A 26375-nucleotide genomic window follows, 5' to 3' on the forward strand; every position below is an offset into this window, starting at 1 on the left:
TTCTATAAAAAAAAAGATCTCCCTCATATGTCGTGTGATTTTCTTATGTCGTTTTCTAAAAAAAAGGGTCATTCTTTTGGGGTGGATATCATTAGGCGCATAATTCCATTCCCCCTTCTGTAAGAAAAATGTTCTTATCATGTTCCTAAGTGCGAAAAAAAATGAAATTTCTGAAATTAACTTTACATTTAATATGAAGCTGCTCGCATATGAAGCGACTCTTATATTTTGATGGGTCTTCATCAAACCTTTGATATTTTCTAACCTGTTTTCTTCTTTTATTGAAACCAACTTACATCATATCAGGGCGAACTTCCCATTTAACAAGAAGTGATATCTGCGTTATCTGATAAAAATAAGGGTTCTTGTAATTACACTCGAGTCAATTTGTATTGAAATCGATAAGTGACGAGTGAAACTGGACCCACGATGCACATTCCTTTACCTCAAGCTGAGAAAACAAGCAATATACAAATCTAGAAAAATATAAAATGTCAAGAAACTTTTGGCTATTAGTCATCAAATAAGTGTACAACGCAAATCTTTTCTTTAATAATCAATGGTCTTTACTTTAATATCAAGTTTTCTTTTCATTTCTTCAGTTTGTTAGTCCGTTTGCCCTGCATGTTTAGTCTCACCTGTTACAGACTGACGCATATCGTATGATCGAACCGTAATGTTATACTTACTGACCTTAAATTGCACAATTCTTAACCTGAAAAGGAATAATCTTTAACACTATATTTAATTCAGACGTCAGAGTTTATAGATATCAATTTCATTTGAAAAAAAGGATAGGATTTCATTTAGCATTTTAACACGATCAGGGATAGCAGATGTTGAGCTTGCCTGAATAATCTGTTATCATAGTAAAATATTAACCCTTAAACACGTGAATAACTTCTAAAATCGATTAAGGCAAACGTTAATGTTGATTTGTGTTGTTACCTTCTGAAATTGTGATGCTTATATATATTACGAGAAGACGACAAAGATTTCTATCATTCTTGAATTGATTTCATCAACCAAGCTCTACTGGAAGATTTCAATATGGTGCCTCTGCTACTGTTAACTTTCACGTTGTTCGCCGTGGGTAGTTCCGTCGCCGAACCCATTTCAGGTGATAAAATAAATTACTTGATGGCCAATAAACTACTTGTTACATTTCCGAAATTCCGCAAGCTCTGAAATATCGCTTGATTCTAATATTAATATTGAATACATTCTCCTTTTTTCTGTTTAAAAGCATGCTCCTGATTATTCATTTAATGTGTGATAATATGAATATGATTCAATATTTTATGCTCAATTAATCTCATTTTTTTATTTCTACCTAACTTCAGTGAAATCATTTTTCATGAAAAGTTTTACTTATATTTCTGATCGTTTTAAGTGTAACTTACACAGTATTTGCATGATTTGAGAAGTGTTTTTAGGCCCCTTTTTATTGTTTTTTATATGAACATGATGAACTGGGGTCCGTTGCAGAAAGAGTTCATTTTAAACGCAAGTCAAAAATCAATCGCAAGTCCCAAATGCGCGCTGTTGATTAGTTGAAAATCAAGTTTTGCATGATTTTTAGAGATGCAATTGATTGCAACTCTTTCTGCAACGGGGCCCTGGACAGATCCTGTTCGAATTAAAGGGCATGTATCTTAACATGTTATCTTGCCAGGTAAGAGCGCTGTTTTATATTCTACGGTTTTTTTTTTTTTTTTTTGCTATACGAACCTTTTTAACAGTAGTTGTTTAAAGTAATGTTTAAACCACCATGCTTAATTTATTGAGAATTAAACATTAAAAACTTTGTTGTTTAAGATTTGAAACACTATAAACTTACACTTATGTAAGGTTCATATAGTAAACAAAGTTATATGAAAATTTCAAACAGGTTTTTTCTGTGTGTATAGAGATATTTCAATAAGTAAATGAATAAGTATAGATATCTAATCCTGAAACCTCCGATTACTTGCGGCATTATGCTATTTCGTTAACTCGTAATATTAGTCTGAAATGGCGCTAAATATGGACATGCTTTTTTTGCGTTTTTTAAGAGCAAACGAATGGAAACACAAAAGAAAAAAATGACAATGAAGAAAAGTCGCGGGAAGTAATATAGGCTTTAAAAAAGATTATAGACATTTCGAACATTTCTTTAGTCAGCACCATTTCTTAGATTCCATGGTGGTATTAATTTTTTTTACTACCATAATCAGAGCTTTATGTATTTTCTTTAGTGATCACCAATCGCTGATCATATCTCTCTCTTTCTTCGTCTTCATATTCTTCTTCTTCTGTTTCTTCTTCTTCTTCTCCTCAGTTTCTTTTCTTCTTATTCTTCTTTTGCTTTTTCTCATTCTTCATATTCTTCTTTTTATTCTTCCTCTTTCTCTTGTTCAGACAAAACATTCAATCCTGACAAACCTTGGGAAGTATGGTCTCCGAATTTCCCGAGGACGACCGGGACTCCCCTCCTACCACCTCCGCCCCTCTCACTATCCCTTTTTCTATCTTTCTTTCCCGTCCGCTCTCCTCCCCCCCCCCCTCCTTCTCTCCCTCTCTCTCTCAACTCCTCTCTATCGATCTCTTCTACCTTGTCTCTCTCTCTTTTCTGCTTTTTATAATTATCTCTACCCCTTGTCTCTTTATTATTGTTATTATTGATTACCATTTCCATATCGTTATGTCTTCCTTTCCTCACATTATAGTACAGTTATGTTCGTCCATTTTTCTTACCCTACAATAGGAAACTATCAGGTTGACTGGATACAGGAATGGCAGAACCAAATCGAAGATTACGATCTTGGCCCTCCCTTTGTCCAACCTGGCGTACTCCTTCCCGGCCTGACTGTCAAGGATATCATCAGCGCCATAGGAACTAGCTGGCACGCCAAGGACATCCTAGAAGTCTACGGGATCCTCTGCCGAGACATCGCCCCAAGCCTCGTGGTGCCCCTCGGGGGACCAGGTATCTTTCAGAGGGTATGCGATCCTATCTTTGATGCCCTGAACACCAACAGTCGGGTCGATGGCGTCGCAATCTGCAATGCGGTATATACCCCTCTTGTAGGCCCCTACAGACGTAGACGAAGAATGGCCCCTGACATGTCCCTCATGGGGTTGGGCATCGTGAGGAACTTCAATTTTGAGGCAGTACTACATGAGATTAGCGACCGCGTTTTCGATCTCCACAGCTACGACCAGGAATCCGTATGCAACGCCGTTGATGGATTCCTCAACTCTGGTTTGACCATCCAGGCTTTACTTGAAAGCGTTGGCGAGGTCTTCCTGGCCGAAGGCATCGGCCAGGGGTCACAGATCTGTCACTTCTGGGACGAGATTTACGACAATCTCCGCCGGGCCGACGAGCAAACACCTGATGAGCCGCCATTCTTCCAGACCCTCATGGAGGACGTGTCGCAACTTATAGCTGAGTTCAGCGGGTTTGAAGATCGTGAGTCCCTTTGCGATGCAATAACAGAGGCAGCAGCAGATCCTCAGCAGGTTCCTCAGGCTCCCTTCAGAAACTCAAGGATCTCCTCTCTCGCCGACACCATCTTACATAATATGATGGACACGCTCATCATTGACGACCAGTGTACCCAGTTCGGCAATGATGTCATCGACCTCATCGTCAACCTCAGCCCTTACATCGACCACCAAATCATCCAAATGGGTATCCAGATGATTTTCGACATGCAGTCAATTGAAGAAGCGTGTACCTTTATCGATGACGAGTTGGCATTCCCAGGTAATTTGTTTTTATCTTTAATCACATGATGATTAAAAACATCGTGCGCTTATTTATTCTCAAATTAAAACAAAATAATTTCCATTACAAAAAAATATCCAAATACTCTTCAAATAATAATTTTGTAATGTTATCGCTCTCAAAACATAAGCTAAAATATAGCCATTCATTGTAGGTAGGGGGTTTTCCAATGCAAAAAAATTATGAAAGGTGTCGTTTCATAGAAAGCAACGCCGCTCCGTCCAAAGACGCTTATAGAACATGTAAAATATATGCACACATTCTACAAAATGCTAAATCTTAAATTACACGGTGCAAACTGTAATCAGTACAAAATTTGCATCTCTCACTAGTATTCCTAGAAACATCCTGTTTGGGCTCGGTGGGTGTTCATAAAGCTGTTCGTTATTTAAAACTGATTTTAAGAATGACTGGTGATCGTGATCCTTTCTTGTGGTATACACCAACATGTGCATTGGCGCGTAAAAAGGGTCACCAGTCGTTTTTTTTTTAGAGTCCCACTTGAAATTACTTACGACCAGCTTTATAAAACACCTATCTGGTACCTACTCTGAATAGCAACAGCTTAAAGGCGAACCATCAATGGATAAACCATATCTTCCGAGCAAAAAAAAAAGGGCAACCACCTCATAAGGGAGAGCGTATACAATTAATGTCAGAAAGGTTGAAGGTTCCTGTCATATTCTCCCTCTTTCTTTCTTCAGTATCAGGATTTTAATTTTATTTCAAGTATAACAGGGCTTCTATCACTGGCGGATCCAGGGTGGGTACAGCCGGCCCATGCCCCCCCCCCCTTAAGAGGCAAGATTTGTAATGTAAAAATGCCGTCAAAACAGTAATGTGCCCCCCCACCCCCTTCTAAAGTGAAGACCTTTCGAAAAATCATGGATCCGCCCCTAACTTCTATTTTCTGTTTTTTACCTGTCCATTCTCATGTCTAGTACGTTTTGGTGGTTTATGTGTTTCTCATTTTTTTATTCATTTCTTTGTTACTTTTTTGTATTTTCAAACTAAGGATGTGCTGCCGGTCCATGTGCCAATGGTGGAAGATGCGCAGAATTCCAGGATGCCTTCAGCGAGTCTTTCCGTTGTGACTGTCTTTCTGGATACACTGGAACCGACTGCGGAATAGGTATAATTAACCTTCTTTTTATGAATCGGTATCTAAAATCAATTTTTACTTCATATTATATAGTAATAAGAGAAGAAAAGTCATGAAATAATGCAGATACAGGTGACATAGCCATAGATATAGACCCGTATTTTAAGTCAGGTTTAACTTAAACTCAGGTTTAAAGTTGTAGTTTAAGTATGGAAAGACAAAAATATCATTTTTTTATCAAGTTGTATGTTTCTTGTGTTTACTGTGCTCTTTCCTGATTCATCGATGGCGATGACAATCAGATAATCATCTATTCATACTTCCTAGACAATCATGGATGATTTGAGAGCCAAGTGAGCTGAAGTATGATATCTCTACTGTTAGTGATTTATGTAACAATTGGCTATCCACATTACCACAACTTTAAACCGGAGTTTAAGTTAAACCTGCTATCAGAATTTGTGTAGACATGAGAACTACACATATTGCAATGTTCTTTTTTTTATTCTTTTCCATTCATATTCGCACGCAGTGATCCGTCCAGCTATTCCAGAGCCGTGCTACAGCGATCCCTGTCTAAACGGAGGGAGCTGTATGAACCACAGGGACACATATTATTGTATTTGTATGGCTGGTTATTACGGCACCAACTGCGAGTACAGTTAAGTGCCTCAGAGTAAGTAGATTTGTACATATATTTCCAGTTATATGACGCCCCCCACACACACACACACACACCCTCACACACCCAGACACCCACTTGCTTGTCTAGCATGCCCGGAACTCTAATATTCATCTGAAATTCTAGGAAATTCTGTTCTCCAAATACCCCATTCCCACCCACTCTCCCTCTCCTTTCCCCCTCACCCTGCCCCCCCCCCTCCCTCTTACTCTCTCTCTCTATATATATCTTATTCTCCTCCTTCTACAGGTGCCGCAATACCGGGCACTTAAGCCCTCCCTAACGTTCTAATGTAAACGTGTACAAAAACGTAAAAATTGTCATGTCTATGTGACACTGTGTGTTTTGGCATGATCGCCCCTCCCCCTTCCCGGGAAAATTTGTCAAAGCAATTGATTCATTGGTATATGTCGCTTCACATTATCGTAAAATTAATGTTCAATATCACGAAATATTTTAGAAATATATACAATCACGATGAACCCTTTGTGAGGATGAGTAGCGCCATCTCTCTGTGATTTTTTCTCTGTTATACTGCTTTTAAACACGGAATGTCGTGGTGGTTTAATAGTCTAGATGATCGGTGCAAAAAATAGCAAGAATTGTTCAGATTATGGTAAAAGCATGAAATTTGGCTGACAGGTAGAGAAAATCGTGCTGAACATTTTTAGCAGGGGGTGCCAACCTGACCTCTTCTCGTATAGCAACAGTTGCTAGGTAACATATTTACCTTGACAACCACCATTTTTGGGGTGTTATCTACATTTCAAAAACTATATTTTGACTTCGAAGCTCCCATTTTACAATCACATATCAAGAAACATTCCAACCACGTATAGCAACAGTTGCTAAGCAACATTTTTTCCATAGCAACTATAGATGATAATTACTTAACACAACATCTGGACATAATGTTTGAATGAAAGTGGTTAGAAAATTGGTCAATATGTGACTCTGGAGTGAAAAAAATATACCAGATCCCTAAAAAGTTCAGAGACAGTCCAAATAATTATAATGCCTTCAGGCCTAATCTTATCTAGGTAACAAACCTAATTTTGATATACATAATTTTACTTTTTTCGCATACTTTTTACTCACACATGACAAAGCTAACACACAGACAAGAATCATCATTGGGTCATTGAATGTGCAGATAGGATCTCTCTTGTTTTGAAACTGAAACAGGGTATTGCAGTAGATGTAGCATGGAACACTCGGAAAAACCGAACCTTGAGGGAAAAGGGGAGCTGAAATTTTATTGACACTAATCGCTCCCAATTAAATGACAAACCTTCTTGGGAAGTAATGGCGAGTAATGCATACGTACTTGTCAGTAAAATTATGATATCATATTGACTGACTTGAATATATATGTGCAGTAGACCTGAAACAGCCTCAAGAATCATTTCCTGTATATGCACTGTAGAGCATACAGTAGATGTGAAACAGCCTCAAGAACAATTTCCTGTATATGCACTGCAGAGCATGTGCAGTATACTTGAAACAGCTCAAGCATCATTGTCTGTATGTATGTTGCGCCTTTTTTATTTGATTATAATGCTGGAAGGTTGAGTCAATATTTTGCAATAGTTTCTATCTAGATAATGAAGAAAAAAATATTTACATAATGTACAACTTTGCAGTTTCCAGTAGTTTAGGACTTTGTGCACCATTCTAGCGAATGAATAGAACATACATTCTATGTGTCGCACATGCCTTTACAGAGTTGGGCATATATCCAGTCCAAAATTTAGGTTAAGACTGTCTGGATTGATCAGTCGGTAAAAGCAAAACCACTCTAAATCATGAATTATGCTCGACAAAGAATATTAGAGGCAACAGAGGAATACATCAAAATTACAGCCATCATCATCTTCGGTGTAACAATGAATCGCTCGTCAATCAGATTGTGAGAGACATTTCTCCTCATAATGACATTATATAAGATGATAGTGCAATCAGCAAATTCATTTCCATCTGAGTTCTGAGTCGGACATGCAAACATGTATTGGAGGTGTTTTGAAGGAAGAAGCATTTGTGGTCGAGTATGGATCACGTCCAGCCAACCTGGGGCCTGTTGCAGAAAGAGTTGCGTTTAAACGCAAGTCCCGAACGCGGGTGCTTTATTGGCTGAAAATCAAGTAGCGCAAGATTTTTTGAGTTGCGTTTAATCGCAACTCTTTCTGCAACGGGCCCAAAATATCACAAGTGTGTCATATGGTACATCCTGCAAGATCTTTCAAGTAATGATCCATGAAGCTGCAGGATCCCAGCCAAAACACTTGCAATCGGAACTGACTGGTCAAAATCAACTTCTGTGAGAGCTTTCAAGTCATGATACATGTAGATCCCGGAGCAGCAGGATCCAGGCCAACAAGCCTGGAAACAGAACTGATGGTCGGTCCAAATCAACTCTTGGGAGATCTTTCACGTGATGATAAATCCTGAAGCTGAAGGATTGATCCAGGTCAAAACACCTACAACAGAACGGACAGGTCCAAATCACCTTCTGCAGTGTCATGATAGATCAATCATAAAGCTACAGGATCCGGCCAACATGACTAGAAACGGAACTGATCGGTCAAAATCAACTTTAGCATGCAGGATCTTTCACGTCATGATAGATCACAGAGCTGTAGGATTGATCCAAGTCAGAACACCTGGAGACGGAATTGACAATTCAAAATCAACTCCTGCACATGGCATTAGGTCCGGAAACGGTATGGAAAGCTAATATGATCTTCATTGCAGGCTTCGAAAGGGAGGGGATAAACCAAGGCAGAGTTTGTTGGCTTTCAAGAGAACGACTACTATTAGCTAGAGATAAGTGGTATCCAAGCACTCATTTAAAAAAATTACTTTCTGGCGGGATTTTGGTGTTCGAAATAATTTCTAACTTAGTTGACTCATTCAATTCTTGGTGGTCATTTTTTATCGCTCCAAGATCAGAGATATTCAACTTATAAGCGCCCATGACCTCCTGGTGAGCTCTTGTAACTGTTCTTATAATTGTTTTTATCTTGTTAAATGTTGGTTTTGTGGAATTCTTTCCAAGGGCATTTGTAAGTGTTATATAGAGTCTTAAAGGACATTCATAGGGCAAAAACATAACCACTAATTTCCAGAATGTCAACGATTCCTAGACTTTTAATTCTCGATGATACAATTCGATCAATTTTACCTCCATTGCCAATCACTGACTCAGATAAGTTAACATGAGGGCTATTATCATTCAATGATAAATGGGTAACTAAATTATATAGTAATAACAGACACTAACAAAGGAACCTTTGCTATGAAAGACACCAAATAATTTAAATCGATGGTCGATCTTTTACATGTGTTGATGTTAATCCATGATAATTATGGTTTCCAAATGGAGAAAAATTGGTGTTAAGGTGATTTTTTTAACATGCAGGAAGCATTACTATACCAATAACATGGAACCCATAGACATCGTCTTTGGAAAAATGAACCATATCATGAGGTACTTTGATTTGTCCAAGACTTTACGCCAATCAATAATTATCTATCAATAATCTTACCGTAAGACCTTTAACCATTGGTTGCTACAGAAACATGTTACATCATCTGGTATTTCGCATGGGCGTGTATACATGGTATAATAGTTCATGGGTTGTTGTGATTAATGTATAAATTCTTTAATAGAAACGATATGGTTCATATGAATTATGATCATGAAAAAATACCCTATAAGAATTGGTTACTGTGGAAAAATGTTACCTAGCAACCGTTGCTATGGTGCTTACCAGGTATTCCTAAGGAAAAAATTCATCACATGAGGAATCTATGGGCCAGAGTTAATTTCTGAGCTATTCTGAGTAAATCATATTGATCATATTCATCTGAACAATGATAAACAATTTGTTGCTATGGAAAATGGTCCCTGAGCAGCCGTTGCTGTGAATAAATGGATCAAAACTGTTGTGATACAAAGGAACATCGCTCATGAAAATGTTACTTAAGCCTAATAAAGCTCAGTTACTAAGGTAAATATGTTACCTAGCAACCGTTGCTATGTTTGGCAAATTCACGTTGGCACCCCCTGCTAAAAGTGATTAGAATAACTTACTCTACCTCTGTGCCAATTTTCATGCTTTTACCATTTTCTGAACATTTTTTTCACCAATCATCTAGACTATAATGTTTGCGATATTCTTTCGGTTTTTATATGATTATCCAGATGCCAACTGACTAGGTTTGGGCGAGGGAAAGAGGTTGTAGGAGTAGTGGTGCTGGCAGTAGTAGCACTAGTGGTTGTAGTAGTAGTAGTAGTAGTAGTAGTAGTAGTAGTAGTAGTAGTAGTAGTAGTAGTAGTAGTAGTAGTAGTAGTAGTAGTAGTAGTAGTAGTAGTAGTAGTAGTAGTAGTAGTAGTAGTAGTAGTAGTAGTAATAGTAGTAGTGCTGGTAAATGCTAATATAAGAAGTAGTAGTAGTTTGACACATTTTAAGATGACACACTAGCAAGCAATATAAATTCAAAAATTAGATATCAATTGTCATTTAAAAAAGCACAATCTTTATATTATCAAACATTAATCATAGTAATACAAAATTATCAACATTAAAAAAGTAGACAATCATTTTTTTTAACTAAATACATATTTGTGGGAATTATTTTTCATACTACAAAGTTCTCTTCATTAATTTTTGTAGACTTTTCTTTCTTTCCTTTTTATTCCAGAGAACAAAAGACACAACGACTACGAGTAATGATGTATTTTCGCGTTTTGTATAGATATACTAAAATCATATTGCTTCTATTGTATTCCATATTATAGGTTCTCCGCATGCTGTGCGTAATGACTTCGATGACTAAACCAACTTGAATCAAGAAGCAACAATTATCTTCCAATAGTTCATCACCGTAAAGATGAAATCTTCTATGAGATATGATTATTGTTAGATTAAGTCGTATGAATTAATGCTTACATTTAGGGAACTTTGGAATTCTGATGAATAGGCTTATAATGTGGAAAACTTGTTTTGTAATACCATACCATATTACACGGGCAAATGAAAATTGATCGTTATAAGATAATGCTGATTTGATTAAATTGTTTTTCTTTATGGATTAAAGATAGACGTATTCCACATGCGTGACATATTAGGGCCAATGGCTATGAATATTTCCTGATTCCGAATCTGAGTCGTACAGTATTATATGAATATCATCCTATAAGGCAGTAAAGAAGTATACTCACCTGTGTCATTCAATGAGGGACCCTGAAAACCATGAAAAAAAAGTGTGATAGAGTGTCAACATAACTGCATGTATATTTATTTTTCTATTTTTCGTTATTCCCTCTTTAACAAGAATTCCCTCACGAGGTCGTGAACATATTATGCTCATTCGAATAAAATAGCTTAGTATTAAGAGAAGGCGCCATGACATCTGTTATGATAAATCGATTTCCGTTATTGTAACTCCCGTGGGAACTCGCTATGACATCATTCTGCTGGTGTAACCTTGGCAACGCCAAGCTGGTATAACCAATTACTTAGGAAACATTTTACGTCTAACTTTATCTGGCCTAGTGGCTGAATATTGACGAGAGAAATTACTCTCGGGTCTATATTATCAAAGTGGAGACAGTAGAAGAGTGGGGGTTGGAACTCAACCTCACGATCATGAGTCCAACGCTCTAACGACGAGACAACACGACCCGCTAAGATTGAGAGACGACACACTCATCATTAAAGTCAAACTTTTCTTGTAAAGAATGGTGAATTCAGCATACCATAAATCAGGGTACTGTATTTTTCATTTTATTTTCATTTTATCTATTTATTTATTTATTTTTATGGGGGCGTGCCGGATCGCTAACGTCAACTGAGGATTTTGACAACTCCATTCATCCTCCCTCGCCTAGACACACACGTACACCAATCCCCCCCCCCCCTTCATCCATTCAGTACACTCACACCCCCCCCCCCCGCACACACACACTCATACACACCCTCTCCCTCACAAACCCCATCCTAAGGCAATATATCTTTCCCCCCAATATCAACGTGGGTTTCATTGTCTGTTGATTAGAAATAGGAGTTGTGATTGAGCGCTTGATTTGAATAAATATTTATGTAATTAGAAATTTATGATCTGTGTCCTAGGTTTTTGTTCGAGTGTAATCAAAATTGATTTCGTTCACTGCTATGAGGTATCAGACACTTTCTGTATCGTGTTTGGGTGTTGGATGATGCATGCATGCTGTAGAGAACTGCAAGTCTTATTTCCATGGATTTTAGTGAATTTCAATGAAAGTTCACAAAATGACAAAATTGATTTTCGACGTGAATATTCTTTGAGAAAACATACGTTTAAAAGTGTATCTTGTTGTGAGTTGGCACAAGTGTCTCTGTGTTTGATATAGTTTATAATTATCATGATTTATCTTTCTTTTAAATATCGGAGCCGACGTTCGTCTATGGTCATGATGGTCAAGGGCGAAGCCACCGGGGATAGGGGCGCAAGCCCCATGAATATGAAGGGAAAAGGAATAGAGGGCAAGATAAGAAAGAAGAGAGGGGCATGTAACGGTAGGAAACAAAAACATTGTGGTTGGTTTAGCAAGTTTGCGCCTAGCAGGCTGCTTGGAATGCTATGAATCCAGTGACTTGGTAATAATAATTGTGAAGCGCTTTGAACAGTCGTAGATTGATAAAGCGCTATATAAATGCCAATTATTATTATTATCACTAAAAATATTCTCGTCCATAACACTGTAATGGATGAATTTATCTCTTTAAGCAATTTACTCTTTCTTGTAACATGCATTTGGTTAATCCCTGCACCCTTTATAGCACATAATCAATCGGGTTTCGCGGTTCAGATATTTGGAATTCTCTCCAACATGATAATCGACATCTGAAAACCTCAATTTCCCTTAAATTGACTGTAATGCGCATTCTCCTCTTAAAGTTGCAGAATCAGTAAAATGCACATAAGGCATAAATTAATTTCACATATTTTTTCTCAATTTTTTCGTAACTGGAGAATCAAGAATTGAACTCTTACAACGTAATACTCATAACCGTTCAAGATCAAGTCAGTCTTTCAACTTCTCTCTTCTTATCATTTCCTTTTTCTTTTATTTTGCGTTTTGTCTCTTTTTTGTACGTTTTGAGTGATACAAATTAAATTTTAAAAATAATCAGTGTGGTCGTACCTTTGTAGGTTCACTGAGTATTTTTCGTTTTATAAACCATTACATATCATCTATGTCATCCAATGCATTGTATTTATATATTGACATTGTGAACATGCATGCATGAATGAATGAATGAATGAATTAATTAATTAATTAATTGATGGATGGATGGATGGATAAATTAATTAATTAATGGATGAATGGATAGATGAATGAATGAATGAATGGATGGATAAATGAATGGATGGATGAATTGACGGATGGATGGATGAATGAATGAATGAATGAATGAACGAATGAGTGAGTGAGTGAATGAATGAATAAATAAATGAATGGAAAAATAAATTAATTGATAAATGAATAAACAAATAAATAATTAAGTAAACTTAAGATAAGTAAGTCGATAAGTAAAAGAAAAATAAAAACAAATAAAGTAATAAAAAAAAAACAGGCAGCCAATTCTATTACTTTTAAATCTTGGCTACATGGAACATTCATTGAACAGTCATCATAATCTCTCCCAATAATCGGATATATATATATCAGGCGCGCCGGAACACTTTTAGTTTTGGGGGGCAAAATCATGAAGGGGGCACAATATTTTTGACAGCGTGAGATACCGAAGCGATCGAGCGGGAGAGGATGTGGGACCCCCACGGTAAGGACTTTGTGTAAAAATTGAGTATAAAAGGTACTTGAGAATTAAACAAACAGTCTTGGAGTTCTTTTTGCTCCTTCTGTTTCCTCCCTTCTGACCCAGACTGGTGCATCTTCATGATCAGGGTCGCAGTTCCAGCAAATAACGAGCCTTATTGCAAACGAAATTGTTTCAAACCAATTTAATAGGCCTTTTAAAGACTTTAAGGTGACAAACATGACCGTACGCAGCCGGGGGCCGCCGATCGAGAGGGCAAAATTCACCAAAAGTGTGCACAAAATCCTTCAATTTTATTCTAGAAAATGCAAAAGCTCCCCCATCACCATGGGCAAAAATCCCAGGTGGGACGCGTCCCCCTACCATTTTGGAAAGGTGGGACATAATATCAAATGTTCCCCCTACTATTTGTGCTCTTTTATTATGGAAAAAATACATAATTCAAAATCGAAATTATACACATGTATCCTCGAATTTCGAAATATATATAAACATTAAGAATTAAGAACTTGGTTAGGAAAGAAAAGGCATACCGGCCCAACTATTCTCGAACTCGCATCTAGCCCTATATGCCAGCCAAAGAGGGATGACATTGATGACATCGATGGCCATTGTCAATTTCATAACTAATAAAAATGACGAAAAAAGAAAATTGCCTCTGGATATTTAGTGCATAGACGGTTAGACGAGAATGTTCCATACCCAGTAAAATCATACCTGTGTTAAGCCAATTCACTTTCCCTTTATTCCAAATTTACTTGGAATATAAGAATATTTTCATTGTTCGCGTACTCAGTATAAAGAATAGTTTTCATGAGTTATGATTAATCCTTCGACCTCAGTGAACTTTAACTATGTTAAATCCCCCAAAATTATAATCTATTAACGAGACTTTTATATTCCACTTTTACCAAAAATTCCTGCCGTGGGAGGGGTCATTATAGGTAGATCAAGGGGGCAAAGCGGCGGAAGGTGAGGAGAAAAATAAGAAGAAAGATAGGACCGGGAAGAAAGTTGAATGATGGAAGGGAGGGGAATAATTGGGAAAAAACCGAAAACTTTCAGGTCATAGTATAAAAATAAAAAAAATCGCTCGCGCTTTGCAAAAATACACAGCCATCTCTTTATTTCAAAACGTGCTTGATTTTTTTTCACTTTTTAGATCGAAATATATAAAATCAAATCATTTGTCTAAGACGATATCCATCTTTTTCATAATTTTGTAGGTTTAGATATTAACAAAAATTAGCTTGCCATTCGGTTTGAGTGTGAAATGTATTCATTAAAAGGTTAAACGTTATCACACTTTAATAAGATGGAAAAGGGGCTTATCAAAGGTATGTTTCACAGAGGAAGTATTCGTCAAAAGACTCGAGGCTTACTATGATAATGTAATTGCCCCGTCAGGGGCAAATTATTTTTCATTTTTGACAATGGAAATGACAATTTTCAGGCAGAAAAGTGCCTCATCGTTTACTTTTGTCCTTAAATAATTTATCATTTTTCTACTTTCAGGGGGGCTCATTGGGGGGGGGGGCAAAATCTCGTTTTGCCCCCCCCCCAAAATAAAAATGAAAAAATTCATTTCCGGCGCCCTAGATATATATATATATATATATATATATATATATATATATATATATATATATATATATATATATATATATATATATATCTTAAAGTTTCACGTATTGGCTTCTGTAATGGTAACAAAATATGCTGAAGATAATGCTTTCAATGCCAATATAGTTGTTATTCTTTACTCGAATTTTTGACCGTCCTCCGTCTTCTTCAGGAGTATATACAATGTGTGTGTGTATATATATATATATATATATATACATATATATATATATATATATATATTCCTCTTTTACAGTATCAAAGCTTCACTGGGATGAGCAGATCTAGACTTCAAGGAATAAACTCTTAATAATGATATAATACTTTATTGTTCAGAAAAAAATCTATTAAATTTGCAAAAACTTGCTGAATCACACCCGCTCCCCTCCTGTGTTCGTCGAACATCTGAAAGCAGCGTATTACGTAACAATGATAGATATTGTCCACTTGCAACTGTGGCTGCCATTGTGTGATAGCGTACGGAGAAGATACGGAAAACTAACGCCGCGGTCACATTGGCAAACCTAACTCCAAATCGATCAAATCTATTACGTTAAATCCAATGACACGCCATCGATTGGTTTGCACACGTCTTCATTTGTGTGGCTGTTTTATCAAAGTACGACATGTCTCACTCCGATATAAAGTAAACAAAAAGTTCATTGGTCATGTTGGTACAATGTGTACTGTCGCTCCTCGCAAATACAGTTCCACCAATTGTCATAATGGGGCCTATATTGTGATGGGCACGTACGTACTGAAGTATTTGTGGATCAAATTATATTCATTTCATAGTGGGTCATAAAAGAAGAGTGCATTTGATCTTGGTCTTCATTTTGTCATCAACTGGAACGAACCATGTCCAAAGGTGAGTGACTGTACATTAAATTTATTTTAGATCATTCAGGCATGTTATAATACGCATTAGACATGTTAGAATAATAATTTAATGATATTCAATTCAACTCATTTATTTAAAATCCCTTGTAATATTCGATGAATTATATGCCTGCGTCTATAAACACGTCCAGTATGTCTATTGATTATGCTCTGTAATCGCAGGATTAAAATTGAATACATACTAAATTTTGAAAAGCAGATTCCCTTTAGTTGAATCCGGTGAAGTGAAATATGGCTTGAAAAATATTCAAAAGTCTTTTTCCCATCTCTTGAAGAGATTCTACAATTACAGTGTTATTGAGAGCCAGTGGATACGTCTCCGCACATTCTGAGGTCATTTTATCTTTAAAATATTTTATTTTATCTCTTAAAATGAAATTGGTATTCTGAGATGACATTTTATATCTGAGATAATATTTTCAATTTTATCTTGCGTATAAATTTTATCTTGCGTAACAATAGATGATACGCAACAGAACAGTGCTTGCGTACACATACCCATCGCGTATCTGGGTATTGCAACGCGGATGATGTGCTTGCGCCTGGCTTGCGCTCATGTTACTTTGAGGAAAAAAAATAAAATAAACTTAAAAGAGGGTAGGGGCTATTTTATCTCCGCGACGTTGATTTCACTAATAATTCTAGGTGAATTAACTCCAAATTTTGACATGAAAATGAAGAAAAAATATATATTTATTGAGAATAACATCTTAACGTTATTCCTATACAATCAGAAAGTATTCCATAGGATATATCTTGACTAATATTGTCTTTGAAATGATGCTTGAAAAGATGCGATAGAGACTTCCAATAAAAGATGAGAGTATTGTCCTTTTTGTTAAAAAGAAATCTTTGTAAAGACGCACAAGCGTATAGTGCAAGCGTATTTTAAGTCAATAAATTGACGCAATCTGTCCCCTTTGACACACCTCCTGGCGGAATGGATTTCAATTGGTTGAGTGACACGAGAGAGCTATAAAAGCGCGTTTCTAATTGGATATTGATTAAAAAGTAGGTGCGTCTTACAAAGATAAAATGAAGATAAAATTGTTCTCAGAATACCAATTCGGAGAGATTTTAAGGGTATGTTAACTCACTGATTTTAACGGAGATAAAATATTTTATTATATTAGATATCCAAGACAGATATCCAAGCGCGATTGGTTAATTGCGCGTCACGTGATATGATCGAAATCAATGTATTTTCCCAACCGGTCCACCTTCGATGAATATATTGACCAACCGGTCCATGAATATATTTTTCTACGTGTATGGTGCCCTCTTGTATTAGATGTTACCTTGCATTTATCGGCCTGCTTGGGTCCTGGACCTGGACTGGACTCGAACTTAGATTAGATCTAGGCCTAAACAAAGTTGATTAGATTAGAAAAGGGTCATTCACTGCGTTAGACTAACGTTACTTAGATATCTATAGATCAAGATCTAACGTTAGATTTATACCAGTTCAGTCAATCACTGTGAATATCATAAACAACAGGCTGCACGCATCGTTAGGCCTAATTTTATCTTCATCATTAGACAATGTTAGAGGCTATTTAATATAACAAATATTGACTGATGGGATGGGTAAAAAAAAACATTCTTTGGACCACCTAAAGGATTAATATTTTCCCTCGTGATCATATTTTCCCTCGGCGCTGCGCGCTTCGGGAAAATATAACCCCTCGGTAAAATACAAATCCGGCGGTCCAAAGAATGTTCATATAACACACCCCTTCAGTCAATATCTGTATATTATCTGAGATAAAATGGATCTCAGAATCTTAAAGTGCATATATATTATGATAGTGCTCCCAAAGGACTTGTAAATATGTAATATTATATTATATATATGGGTTTTTTTAACCACAACTTCAACGGTGGATTCTCAGCACTCAGCATTCAAATCCACAATACAGTACGACAATACACCACATGTGGTATGTACTTATATAAGAAGAAGAAGAAGACTTGGATATTATTATCCCGGATTTAGCTTAGCGGCGCGCCGTAATTACTTGTACAGCACACATGTTCATAGTTCCTTTCTGCGCACGATCAAAAGATTCTACGCATGATCAGAGGAAGGTCATTTGTAAAGTGACATTCTGGTTTTTAAATCTAATGAGATAATCACCAACTTTGATGTCTTGATTATTCATATATTCTTTTGAATAGTGGTATTCATTTACATCCGCAAAATACAACAATGCTTCCAAGAACGACTGGTATTTCACAGTTTGCCAAGTACACTGTGCAACATACCATGCATACTATGATATGCATTCAAGGTAGGAATGCAACAAATACCTTCATAGTGTTCAGTGGTGTGATATTCTTCTCTATTCAATTTCTTCATCCTGCTATGTAAGGCAAGCTTACGTAATATCTTGTTTTTAAATCTGCCTATCATAATAAAGAAATGAAAGGTCATTTGACCAAAATTGTCCATGAAGTAACTACGAACTGGTCTATTTCAAAAGATTCCTGCCATGCAAGGTATACACAAGGTGGAGCGTTGTGGCCCAGTGGATTAGTCTTCGGACTTTGAAACAGAGGGTCGTGGGTTCGAATCCCAGCCATGTGGGTACCGGTAGGAAGTAATTCCTTAAAAAGCTGTGTGCGCTATGAACGCCTAGCTTAGTCGGGTAATATAGGAGCGCCTTGAGCATGTTGAGCACCTAACAAGGTGGATATGCGCGCAATATAAATACCCTATATTATCATCATTACACATTTACCTCACCGGGGGTCCGTTGCAGAAAGAGTTGCGTTTAAACGCAAGACAAAAAATCGATCGCAAGTCCCAAATGCGCGCTGTTGATTGGTTGAAAATCAAGTTGCGCATGATTTGCAGAGTTGCGATTGATTGCAACTTTTTCTGCAACGGGCCCCTGGGTTAATGAAGATAATGTGGATCAATTTCTCCAGGTGCTGAAGGAAACTACGCCTTGGCTGGGTTTCGAACCCAGGACCCTTTGTTTCAAGATCTGGAGACATTGAACCACTAGGTCCGGGGTCCCAATCCCACCGCAGCAATTTACGTCCTTTTGCAGGGCTTTTAACTACAAGCCACTCATTAATGGGCACCGTGCATAGGCGGCAGAAGCGGGGGGGACGGGGGACCTGCCCCCCCCCCCCCCCCCCCCCAAAAAAAAAAAAAAAAAAAAAAAAATTGTTGATAACCTTTTTTTTTCTTGTCAATTTTGTTTCCTGCATCCCCCTAAATTCACGTGGACACCCTAAAATGTTTGTGATTCATGACTTTCTTTTTTGATTGTCAAATTTTTTACCTGTGTCCATCCCAAATTTCAGGTGGACCCCCCCCCCCCTAATTTTTTCGGCTTCCACCGCCAATGGGCACTCGGCAGGAACGAATTCCTTCGGAAAGCATCAATTCATCATTGATAGTCGACCGGATGGTTATATATTGTAAAGGGCTTTAAATCTATATTTTTCTAAAGATTTATCATTATTTATTTGTTTTTTTATACAGATTCGACGACCGAAGGGTTCTCTTCTCGGGTACCCGACTGCGTGGCAGAATCATGCTTCGAATACCAAGGCGTCATTTTATCATATATCACGCCAAAGAGGGCGATAGATGCAGTTCGAAATTCGAAAGTCAGGCCCGATGATTTATACATCGTCACATATCCCAAATCAGGTAATAGTCAGCGCACCACTTCATATTGAACGATGAATGTCGCATTCACATCAAGGAAACGGCCAATACCGACCGATCGGGTACCATTGAAAATACGTTAATGATTTTGTTCGGTCCTGTAGTCGGTTTCACTACTGAAACTGCCAAGAAACAATGTCTGTTTCGCAGCCTCGATTAGCCGTCCTTCTGTCGCTTGCTAAATGATAAATAATAATTGAGGGGGCCAGGTATGGCGGATCGGGCAAAATTTGTTTCTAAAAAGTTGCGAGCGAGTGAAGCGAGCAAATAAAAATGTCGACATATTCATGACAAGAATCCAATTTTTTGATATATTGTTTTGCGCTCCCTTATAACCCCTCCCCCCTATACGCCAGTGATTACATGATGTAAAAAAAGTGTTACAATTTATTTTTTTTCATTAAGAATGTTCATGTAAAATGAAAATCGAAAAGTTAGTTCTGATTACTGTAATTGTTGCCACAGGCAGACAGGGAGTGGCATATAATTCTGAACATCAATACATCGGGAATTCCCTGAATACATCATCATGATCAGAGATGCCCTAGAGCTAGGATCATCTGCTCCTGTTTCTGTTTCTGTTTTGGTAACGCCCGTAGGTACTCGGAAAGACAGCATTTTACTGATAAATTACCTATTGGAAACAGTTTACGTGTAGGTTAATCAGTCATAGTAGACGACAGATATTACTCTTGGGCCTTTTTTCATCAAAGTGGAGACAATGGCAATGTGGGAATTCTAACTCGCAAACTTGCGATTATGAGTCCAATTGAATGTAACAGGGTCGTGTGGTCAAGTAGTTAGAGCGTCTTCCTATTGGACCACACGACCCTCTTTCAATCTTTCGCTTCGTTTTTTTCTGTTTAAATTTATGCTCGTTATGCTTTTTAATATAATCATTTTTTATCGTAGGTACTACATGGGCAGAGCAATTATGTGTACTGATTAAGGGTGATGGAGAAAAATCGACGTTGGAGGGCACCCATATCATGAAGCTGGTTCCTTTCATTGAGATCTGTTTAGACCATAAGAATCCAGAGGTATGATCTGATATTAGAGGTGGATCCAAAGTGACCCTTCTCCTCCTCTTATCCCTCCACCGGACCCATCTTCTCATTCCGTTGCTACTCTCATTTTGTCCCAAGTACTTTAAATGTCAAATCTACTCCGAAAAATGTTAATTTGAATAAACAGACAAAAATCAAACAGCATATCGCTGAAAATTTCATCAAAATCGGATGAAAATTAAGAAAGTTATGACACTTTAAAATTTCACTTATTTTTCATAAAACAGTGATATGCACAACTCAGTGACATACAAATGAGACAAACGGTGATGTCCCTCACTCACAAGTTCTTTTGCTTTTTCAATAAGGACCAACTTGACTGAACCATATCGTTTTAAACCGTGCTAATTTCACATGTTCTGGGAGGAATTAATCGTTGTTTCACTTTACAACATATGTATTATTATTTTTGTTTCTTTGCAATGGATACAAATACTTATTTTTATATATATGGTATACAATTTGTTTTTGTTTGATGGAAGTGAAATAAATAAAATTGAAATTGAATTGAAATTGATGAGAAAATTAGAATATTTCATATTTCGTATAATAAAAAAATATTTAGTGGGTGACGTCATCAGTCTCCTCATTTGCATACCGACTAGGATGTGCATAATATATTTTGTAAAATTAAGCGAAACTTTAGAATGTTATAACTTTCTTATTTTACATCCGATTTTGATGAATTTTTCAGTGTTATGCTTGTTTGTTTTTTCTCTTGTTATTCAAATCAACTTTTTGTTGGGGTGAACTTGTTGAAAAAAAATCCTGCAGCAGAGTCTCAAGAACACCCGTAATCTTCCTGCCCTGTTTAATCTTACATGCATTAGTGTAAAATTACAGAAAATCTTTATTCGGTGAATGAAACCTTACAAAACTATTGTAATAAAACTTTTCCCCTTTTCTAAAACAAACCTATTCTAAAAATTGTGGAAAATTGTTTTTAAAAATGTTCCTGTTATAATAATTTACAGAATGATTTGATTATTTCTTTCTGTAAAATCTTGATTTTTTTCTTCTGTAAAATCGTCTGCCTTCTGTCTTTTCTGAGGAGAAAAAAGAACAAAATGAAGGTGAGTGGAGGAGGAAAAAGGGAGGAGAAAACGAAGAAAGTAACAAGAGGAAAATTAAGAATGTCAGTCGCAGATCTTATAGACCAGCAAAAGCAACGAGAATATTCTTTTTAGCACGAATGCCTCTTACCACTCATACTTTAAGCGTCATTCAGCAGATAAATATTGATTCTTTTTAATTATTATTTATTTCAGACGTCACCTTTGAAGATAGATCAAGCTGAAAAGATGCCCTCTCCAAGGCTCCTCAGGACGCACTGTCTTCCAAAGTTCTTACCTTATGACGTCAGCACTGATGATCCGAAAGCTAAGGTTTGACGACAGTATTATTTTCAATTGATACAATTAATTGTACATGTATATTGTCGATATACTGACAAAACATGACATTACACAGCAAAAACCGTGGTGTTTACCGGTGTTCATAGAGGACCACACCAGTTATTTTACACCGGTGTTAAATTGGTGGTGTTAGTTTTACACCTATATTACAACACCTTTTGTTGTTACATTTACACTCTTTGGTGTTATGTTTAATCTCTATAAGGGTGTAATTTTAACACCTCAAGGTGTGGTCCTATATTAACACCAATTGGTGTCAGTTTTAACACCGCAGTTTTTTACAGTGTATCAGAACATTATTAATTGATAATCATGTTGATTGTAATGATGAGGAGGAGGGGGAAGAGGATGATGATGATGATGATGATGATGATGATGATGATGATGATGATGATGATAATGATGATGATAATAATAATAATAATGATAATAACAATAATAATAATGATGATAACAACAACAATAACATCATCATCTGCAGAAGCAGCAGCATCATCACCATCATAATCCATAAAATCAATAACAAAATAAATAACAGAATGAGAACAAGTATAGTTAAAGATTTTTTTATCTAACATTATTTTGCCAGAACCTCTATGCAAATTAATATCTTCTCTCCTCTCTCTGTCAATATTCTCCGAAGGTTCTTTACGTCGCCCGGAACCCTAAAGATGCTGCCGTTTCTTACTACCACTTCTGTAACTATGTTCCTCCGTTACCGTCTTACCCATCCTGGGATGTCTTCTTTGAAGAATTTCTCGCCGGGAGAGGTAAGCGTTGCAAAATAGCGGTCTACTTTCCTTTTGGTCTCATCCCATATGTTCTAATCCATGGCCTTGGGAAGCGGGGGTGCTGGGGTGAAGCACCCCAAAGATTTATCTGGGGTGCTACGTGTATTATTCACCATAGGTAGTACGCCATTTAATGGTAAGAATATAACCAAAATCACCTTAATTTTGTAGTAAATCCTTTTTTTTTTGGTTGTCAATTTTTCTCGTGACCAAAATGACCTTCATTTGGTAGCGGAAGCCTCTTTATTTCTTATTTGTTGTTGTTTTGTTTGTAAAATTTCAATCTGCACCCTCTGGTAAAAAAAAATGTTTGGTCTCATCCATAATGGTCTAATCCTATAATCATCCAGTCACCAGTTAGAATCCAGTTAGAAACCATGTTTCCATGTTAGAAACCGGTAAGCCTATAATTTCCCCATTAAAATGCGGGACTAAAGTTTATGCATTTCCGGGATCAAACGAATGCAAAAGAGTGTTTCTTTGTAACTTTGTCTTGTTTCATCCATTACCGCTTTATTTGGGGTTTGATACACTGGCGGAAAGATGAGGGCTTTATTTAACGAGTAAGGGGCAAAAAGAAAGAATAGTCCAGCGCTTAGACATGTTAGAGATATCTTTTGTGACAAGTGCTATACAAATATTGTCAATTATTATAATAACGAAAAGGAGGTAAAATATTGTATTTTTTATTATGTCAAAATCTACCACAAAATTAGATTTTTGTATTTCAAAGGTAAAAACGTTTTGGCCCACTGCGCAACTGGTACAAACCTATACAGAGAGAAATGGTCACTTATTAGGATGGGGGGTCGGGTGTCCGGACACTTTATATTTTTGAAGCCTTCTTTTTTTTCTTAGGATTACACTAAAAATACGAATTCAACAGTTGTAATCACCTTCTATTTTGTTCTCTATAATATTTCGTGACATTTTGTACTAAAAATTGATAAAACATACCTTGTAAATTTTTCCAAATGACTTTCTAAAATTGATCGTCCGGACACACAACAACTGGATATACATTATCATTTATAATTATTATCATCAATTTTTTCAAAGGGCACATTTTTTTTTATCTCTCCCAACAGTTCCCCAAGGATCTTGGTTCGAAAACGTGTTACCATGGTGGAGGAGAAGAAATCATCCTAATGTTCTCTTTCTCAAGTACGAAGATATGAAGAAGGTATATAGGCTGTAATTTTTCTGTATTACTTTGATTTTATTGCTCACAAACTCTCCTCACATTGAGGCTAGCTTTTAAAACGTGTAGTCATGGTAGAGAAAAAGAAGTTACCCGAGTTTCTTTCTCTGTCTCAAGATGAGGTGATTTTAATTATATCTGTATCAATTCAAAGCATGCCCATGATCAAAGCAACATATTTTCATGTAAAATACCTACAATAATTATAAATTTAAATTGAATGTACAAAAAATGATAAATTGGGCAGCACTGTTGCAAGTGAAATATTTTTCATTGATTTTACTTTTGTAATTATGGAGGTCAAATCTTGACAAAATATTGAAAGGTGTTTTTTTTCGTGCGCGCTCTCTTTGCTCGCTCACTCACGGAGTGGATCGTATACAAAGAAACTTTGTGACTTTATTCTCATTACGCCAATTTCATTAGGAGTTTGTCCTTGTCAAGCTTATTCTTCTAATTCTAGGATCTCCCGAAAGCCGTCAAACAAATCGCCGAATTCATGGGCAAATCTTTCACCGATGACGTCATACAGAAGATAGCGGATGCATCAACATTCAAGGCGATGAAAGAAAGCTCCTCTTCGAATCCAGATATTCTAATTCAAGGGCGCGCTGGTGAGGGCAACAAATCCTTCATGAGAAAAGGTGAATAATATTTTCCATCCCAAACGCCCCGCCCCCCCCCCCCCCCCTCCTCACCCATTCATTACACAGAACTGCACCACAATACAACTCTTCCTTGATTACTCCTTACAATCCCTCTCGCAACCTTAGGTCTGCTAGTTCATTCTTACTCGCTGTACCACAATCTCATAATTCATGGGGAATCAATCATTTCAACAACATGCTCGGCCATTCCTATGGAATAAACTTCCAAAAGAAATCCACAATGATTCTTGTCTCTCCAATTTGGTTATTCACACAAGCTTTTATGTAATTTATATCCCCCCCCCGCTCTATCTCTTTAGTAGGTTTTCTATCTTCCTTCTTTTCATTTTTCTTTTTCTTTCTCTTTTCTTTTCTTTGTTGCACCATTATGGATACCGGCGCATTACAAATGTTCATATTATTATCCGCCCCCAAGAAAAAAAGAACCACCATTCGGTATAATATCGACATTCTAAAAAAAAGATGTTAAATCAACATTATTAAAAACTTTATTATAGTATACCCTCGCAAATTTGACCCTAAACACGTACCTTTCCTGGCGAAATAGATACTTTTTTCATAATTTTAGTGTTTTTTAAACCCTTGTTACGTTACGTACGTAACGTGCCCTATCTTGAAAAAGACATCCTTTTTACTTGTTTTGGGGGGTCGCGCATTGTATCCACTTGTTAATGTAAGTGGCCCTCCGAGCTTTGAATGTAGAAATATAATTAAGGGTTGAGGAAATACTTTCTAAGGTAACATAGTCACCTATCTTAAAAGTAATGTGATTGACCATGGGAAAGTATGCATTTCACCATGTTTATAATGATAAACATTGTCGACTAATAGTTTAAAATAAGTGAGTGAATAAAAAAGAACAAAATAGATTTCTGTAAAAAGACATACGAATTTACGTTGAATAAAAAAAATCCTTATTATTTTATAACAAGGGCAAAAAGAAGCTGCTGAAAACTGCTTATCTAAAAAAAAAGAGCCAATGGAGTAAATTAGAGAGTCAAAAGGGGCCTAAGCTTTCGATCCTAGCAGAATCTTCGTCGGAGGCGAAGATTCTGCTAGGATCGAAAGCTTAGGCCCCTTTTGACTCTCTATTTTATAACAAAAAAGGTAGGCTTTATAAAAATATGTACGATATTTTTTCACCAGGTGTTGTGGGAGACTGGAAGAATTATTTCTCAGATGATCAAAACAAACGATTCGATGAGCTTTACAACAAGGAAATGGCTGGATCTGGTCTTGAGATGGATTTCGGGTCCCCTTAAAAAAAGAGGACATAATACAGGGGCCGCGGAACCGGAGGGGGCTGGATGGGCTTCAGCCGCCACATTTATCCAAGCTTACACGTAAAATCGACGATCTGATTGTGATTTTATGCATGGTGACCCCCCCCCCCCCCCCTCCCCCTTGAAACTTGAAAATCGTTCCGCGGAACCCGAACAGTCGAGTGAAATGGATGAATTCAACAATAAAAAAAAAATATCAAATCGAGTTCAATATCTCTAATTGCTGACATACTTATTGAAATGAAACACGAGAAATTATGGTAGACAAACTGGGGTCAGCTAGGGTTAGCCGCCCCCCCCCCTCCTTCATCCCCCTTGACTTTCAAGTGGTATAAAAAGATATGGGAAAGAGAGAGAAAG

The 26375-nt window shown here is 36.9% G+C and overlaps 2 protein-coding genes across 2 annotated transcripts; both read left to right on the top strand.

Annotated features, from left to right (window-relative positions):
- Window positions 1–1025: 1025 nt before the first annotated feature.
- LOC121425879 lies at window positions 1026–10619 on the top strand. Its single transcript, XM_041621964.1, has 5 exons — window positions 1026–1120; window positions 2747–3751; window positions 4788–4904; window positions 5407–5550; window positions 10358–10619. The coding sequence occupies exons 1-4, from the start codon at window positions 1051–1053 to the stop codon at window positions 5538–5540; spliced, it is 1326 nt and encodes a 441-aa protein (XP_041477898.1). The 5' UTR covers window positions 1026–1050; the 3' UTR covers window positions 5541–5550; window positions 10358–10619.
- Window positions 10620–15495: 4876 nt separating this feature from the next.
- On the top strand, window positions 15496–26128 carry LOC121426335 (sulfotransferase 1C2-like). Its single transcript, XM_041622603.1, has 8 exons — window positions 15496–15873; window positions 19402–19572; window positions 20503–20630; window positions 21926–22042; window positions 22716–22842; window positions 23952–24046; window positions 24528–24708; window positions 25879–26128. The coding sequence occupies exons 1-8, from the start codon at window positions 15864–15866 to the stop codon at window positions 25992–25994; spliced, it is 945 nt and encodes a 314-aa protein (XP_041478537.1). The 5' UTR covers window positions 15496–15863; the 3' UTR covers window positions 25995–26128.
- The last annotated feature ends 247 nt before the right edge of the window (window positions 26129–26375 follow it).

This window comes from Lytechinus variegatus, chromosome 13 (assembly GCF_018143015.1).
Source record: "Lytechinus variegatus isolate NC3 chromosome 13, Lvar_3.0, whole genome shotgun sequence".
Taxonomy (NCBI): Eukaryota; Metazoa; Echinodermata; class Echinoidea; order Temnopleuroida; family Toxopneustidae; genus Lytechinus; species Lytechinus variegatus.